Genomic DNA, 5,629 nt, shown 5'->3' on the forward strand with positions numbered 1-5,629 from the left:
TAGGTGGAGCGGGATTCAGCCTCTAGGAGAATGTTGGTAGGATATGGAAATACAACTGGGACTTCAGCCAAGAGTCCTAAACCAACAGGGAACTAAGATACAGACCAATGAGAGTAAGGGTGAAAGCCTTGAGCCAACAAACTCAACCCAGGTGTCTATCACACGTTGGTGGGGATGGAGTTTCCAGTGTATTTCCAGGGTGGCTTCCATTGGGTTAGACTGGGCAGAGTTTTGCCTACAGGCTTTCAGTACTCTTGGAAAATTAGTCCCAACTGCAGAACATGCTTGGGAATTGTTTTCATCGTTGTTTGATCAGGTTTGGTGATGGGTCACCAAGTGAATGAGATTTGATTGTTTAAATTCTCAGAAGCACATGAGTTCATGACTGTAAAGTGGTATCACAGTTCCCCATCTGTATTTTAAACATTAATGAAGGATATAAATCAGTAAGCCTGGAGGTGAGTGGGATATAAGTTTACAATGTGACCTGCCTGGGCTCCTCTTACTGGTGAGTTGGGTTATTTATCCTTGCTGGGGCTCGAGAGCGTTTGGCAAGGCAATCTCTTGTGAAGTGACCAGCCTGGCTGCAGTAGAGGCATGACTGAGTTTCTTGCTGGCGGGCTCGTTTGGCTGGAGTGAGAGGTGGCTGGCTTCCTCGCAGTTGTATAGAGTCTTCCTTGGGTGGTGGACCTGTGGGGTTGGAGAGGGCTTGGTGGTGGATCAGGGAAGCCAACACTGGAATCTGGACCTCTGACTGTAAGAGCTCTGGCCTGTCACTACGTCTCTTGTCCAACTGAATACACTGAGTGATAAGGTCTGGGAGATTGTCCATCAGATCTGTGCCACTTACTTCAGCCTGAATGGAGTCAGCTAGTTCCTCTTGGAAGTGATCACTCTGATTGGTTTCATTATATCTCAGATTTTGAGCAAGGAGCTGGAAAGTAGTGGCATCCTCCTGAGAGAACTTGTCCCTTTTGTCAACCTTAGCATTCGCCAGGGGGTTCATTTCCTGTTTTGCGGGCTCACCAAATGACTGCTGGAACTCAAGAACAAAGTTTTCATATTGCTTCAACAGAGTACTCTGGTAGGTGGTGATTCTGTGTAATTCTATATTGTATCTTCTGAAATCAAGTGGGACTAAGCAGAATTGAGTACCAGTACTGGATACCAATGGTAGACAGTGGTTTTGCTCTGTGATCAGAGAGACGGTGTCATGAGCAAGTAGCCAAAGCTGTTAGCTATGAAGTCATAAGGGTATGCTGAGAGCTGAGAAATGCCAAAAATTGTTGTCCACTACTCAGTGTTGCCTCTTCTTCATGGAGAATGCCAATGCTCTGCACATTCGGAAAAAATAAATTACATTAGCATACATAGAAGATTTAGAAATAAGAAGATAAATACGAAAGTTAGACTAGATTTCTCCCCGCCCCCCGTCTTGGTAATAATAGGGGCTATTTGCCGTCAGACTAAGCCTGTCTTTCTTTATGAGAAAATCAAAGAATCTTACAATCCAAAGTGATCTTAGAAATCATCCAGGCCAAATTTGTAATTTCACAGATGAGAAAAACAGAGACCCAGAGAGGTAAAAATGGTTGCCCAAGGTCACACAACTAGTTAATATCAGAGCTGGCATGTTCATCATAACTGCTGTTCAAAACAGCACTTCCTCCAGGACTACAAATGTGCTCATTTGCTTACACTACTTGGGCATAATGATGGTTCTTGACCCTTGCTACTGCAAACACGATCAGGGAACTAGCAGCTTTGGCATCACCAGGGAGGTTGTTGGAAATGTAGACTCTAAGGTCCCACCTCAGACCTACTGAATCAGTATTCCATTTTCACAAGATTCTCCAGGTGCTTTGAGTGTGCACTGAAGTTTGAGAAGTGCTGCTCTAGAGAGCATTTAGCCAGAATTGGGATACTCACTGGTTGGACGTGACCCTCAGTGCTCCAATCATAGCCTGCAGTGCTGTGGGGATCCGATTGCTGTGGTGGTAGTTAATCCATTTTTTTCTGGCTTTCTAGTCATGTCTGAGGTCACCATGGAGATGATTAAGACATCACAGACAAGGTGAAGAGGTGAGATTGAGAACCTAGCAAATAAGAAGAGTTTTCTTAAAAGTATAAACATCAAAATGTTCAGCCATCTTCCCTGCATTGATAACAAGAATACAGCAACCAGTAAAAGTTTAAAACAAAACCCAAACATATTGTATATTGTATATTCTGCCGTGTAACTCCTTTTATTGTCCTTTCCTTGTGCAATATAGCATTTAAATGTATTTGAATTGGCCATCAGTGGGCAAAAAAAAAATGTGTATCACTGAATGCAAGATTTGATTCCCTAGGTTTTATTTGATGGCACCTCCTCTCTAGGAAGGAATTTTCGGAAGAATGAAATAGTGTAAGATTGGGGGCCAGAAACTTACCCAAACACTATCAATTGAATGATTTGAAGAACTCATTTGCTTTTCAATTTCCTTTTTTATCTAATGAGGATGACTATCTTGTCTACCTCAAAAGGCTGCTGTGAGTCTCAATGAGACAATAGATAGGTGCTCTGAGCAATATCAAAAGATGAGAGATTTGCTTCCAAGATTGTTCCAATGCAGCTGAACAATGCCAATGGTCGGGCTCTACCCTCATCACTTAATGCCCAAGTAGGGAGATACTGTCATACCTCCTTTCTCTCTTCCTTTGCATATCTTACCTGTCTAGTCTTTTATTTAACTTTCAGACATCTCTCACTTTCCAGGTGCCCATCCATGAGTTTATTCCTGCCAACCCAGCTAGGCGTCAACTGATAGCTAAGATGTTACTGAATTATTGAGGGTTAATGATTGGTCTTTCTCAGGGCATTCATTTTTTTCCCTCAAACTTTAAAGTGCACAAGAATCAGCTTGGTCCCAGTTTCTAGCAATTCTGATTCAGCAAGTGTGGAGTGGATGCCAGGAACCTGTACAAGTTGGCTAGCAGATTTCTGATGCTGGTTGTCCTTGTGAGAAAAGCCACCCATACAAACATTATGGAATAAAGCCATATTAGTAGCATCTCAGAGAAGTAGGGATGGGGAGGAGACATATTTGGAGGTAGGAGGTTGACCCTCAAATGACTAGAATAGGTGGCAGCCTATTCTACCTCCACCTAAAGCCCACGAAGAGCCCACACTGTCCTTAACAACTGTTCATCTCTCCCAGGTAGTAGAGAGCAAGAGTTCAGCATGTAGGTTCTAGAGTTAGACTGACCTGGGTCCAAACCATGGCTTGGCCAAAAGTTGTGTGACTCTGGACAAGTTATTTAACCTCTGTGAGAATCAGTTCCAAACTTTAAAATGGAGATGATGTTAATACCTGCCTCATGGTGTCACGAGGATTAAATGAGATAAAAAGAGATTAGCACAGCTTCATGCAGATGGCAAACGCTCCACAAATGTTAGCTATCAGTATTCAAGGTCCACAGTCTGTGTTTTAGAATTTAAATTATTTTCAGATTTTAGAAAGGTAACACAGAGTATGTACTATTTATTACATAACACTCCCAGTAGTGTCTGGGAAAACATCCCATAATTAAGCCATTAACATTTCTGCAGGAAAAAAATGTCTGAATATTCATACTGAAAGAGATAAAGACTAAGTTCATGTCAGTTCAGGTCAGGTTTTGCTGCCAAATGAGTTTTGGCACCAAATTAATAAAAAAAAATAGCTTCTGTTGTATAGAGCTTTTTGATTTCAGAATTGAAGATAACGGTTTCTAGATCTCTATCAAACTTTTTTTTTTGGGGGGGGGGTGCAGTTATAACTTTTCTTTTTCTGTCCCTGCTTTCTGCCCTTTCCCTCCACTCTTAGAAGTTCTAGAATATCTGTAGAGGTCTCCTGTTTCTTTACAGAATTATGTATTCAAGGTGGCAGATCATTTAACTTTTCTAATTATGTAGCAGTGGTGAAACACTTGCTAAAATTATAAGCATTAGCCCAAATGCAAATCATACAACGGCACTGTTGTCAGTGGCAATTGCTTAATCCCTCAAAGAAAATCTACCTTGCCTTATCATTTTGGAAATTGCTCTCCTTTTAGAGGTCAATGGCCTATTGTATTGTCTCAGCAGATCCTAGGGGCAGAACTGACAGTCTGGAGGCATTCCAGACCACAGTCTCTTGGAGATGGAGTAGAGACAGAGCTTCTAACTCAAATGCACAGGCTTGAGGGATCAGACTAGTGAGCTTGGACCAGGTCTGATAGAAAACTCCATATACTTAAGCTTTTCCTTAATCAGTATGTGTTTCAACTACAAAAACAACAACACAAAGATAGGTTTAGTAAACTGTTGCAGGCCACTTTGATGTTTGTGTTTAATTTGACTCAAAGCTATACTTAAGAGTTTTCCCAGATATAAAACTACTCCACTCTGGAGTCCCCTAAGACTCCATTTGGAGAAGGGCCTGTAGTACCCTGCTGCTTATAAGAGAGTTTTGTGACCTTACACTGCTTTATTTTCAAGCTATTCTATATAACCCATTGGAGGAGAAGCTTTGAACTAGGGTCATGCAACTACCCAGAGCAATTGCTTTCTTACTTTTGATCTCCAGATCTTCTAAGGAATGCTGTGGCCATAGGAGCTAAACTGTACATAAATAACTCTTATAAGGTGACCACAGGGACATAATGCTTGGACTTGTCTGAAGACTTGTGTGTGACACTAGCTCTGCCACTATCCTTGGGCAAGTCACTTCCTCTCTCTGGGTCAGTTTCTGTATCTGTATCATGAAGTGATTGGGTTTCTCAAGGTTTATTAAGATCAGAAATTCTGATTCAGGAGGGTTAGCAGGAGACCTAGGAATCTGAATTTTTTACAGGCATCCCAAATTATTGTGTTAAAAGGTCTTCAGATTTTACCTTGGGAATATTGGGTGACTGTCCACACAAACCTCCTATATTTGTCAGAGGTTCTCAAATTTCAGGATACCTCAGAATCCCCTGGAATCTCAACATACAGATTTTGGGGCCTCACCTCTAGAGAGTGTGATTCAGTGGGTCTGGGATGAGACCAGATAATTTGCACTTTAATCAAACTCTGTAGATGATGCTGATGCAGAAGTTTCCCCAGCAACACTTTAAAAAAAACTCTAGGCTGAGTAGTCTCAAAAGGCTCTTTCTGCTTCAACACTACCTACGTTTTTGAAAGTAGAAAATATTTGACTCCAAAAGTGGCCCCTGAAGTGTGTGATATGTGGATGGCGTCCTTGCTAGACTCTGCTTGAGGTGGCATGGTCACCTCTAAACAGTGGGCCAGTGCAGACCTGGTCCAGGCATGTGACATGTAGCTGGCCCAGGGGCAAGAGAGAGGGTAGCAATTGAGTTGACTCTGCTCTCAGAACTCTGTAGTTCCTGCTGGGAGTTATGTACTACTCTGCTCTGCCTGTGACTGAAGTAGAAAAACCATCCTCATATCCCCATATCAGAGACAGAGCAGCCCAGCTGGGATCCATTTGCCCATTGCTATGACTTAGACCTCATATCTTCCTTTAAGCTCCAACCTTCCTTCTGGCTCAGATGGACCCATGGCCTGGATGCATATGAAGTTCAACATGTCACAAACACTATCTACAAGTATTCCCTGTCAGTTTCC

At 42.2% G+C, this 5,629-nt stretch overlaps 1 protein-coding gene across 1 annotated transcript; it reads right to left on the reverse strand.

The window, feature by feature from the left end:
- Positions 1–502: 502 nt before the first annotated feature.
- Positions 503–5,269, reverse strand: RTL4 (retrotransposon Gag like 4). The gene is made up of 2 exons (XM_057717586.1): positions 5,175–5,269; positions 503–1,121 (listed from the first exon to the last, which is right to left on the reverse strand). The coding sequence occupies exons 1-2, from the start codon at positions 5,267–5,269 to the stop codon at positions 503–505; spliced, it is 714 nt and encodes a 237-aa protein (XP_057573569.1).
- Between the last annotated feature and the right edge of the window lie 360 nt (positions 5,270–5,629).

Source organism: Hippopotamus amphibius, chromosome X (genome assembly GCF_030028045.1).
Source record: "Hippopotamus amphibius kiboko isolate mHipAmp2 chromosome X, mHipAmp2.hap2, whole genome shotgun sequence".
Taxonomy (NCBI): domain Eukaryota; kingdom Metazoa; phylum Chordata; class Mammalia; order Artiodactyla; family Hippopotamidae; genus Hippopotamus; species Hippopotamus amphibius.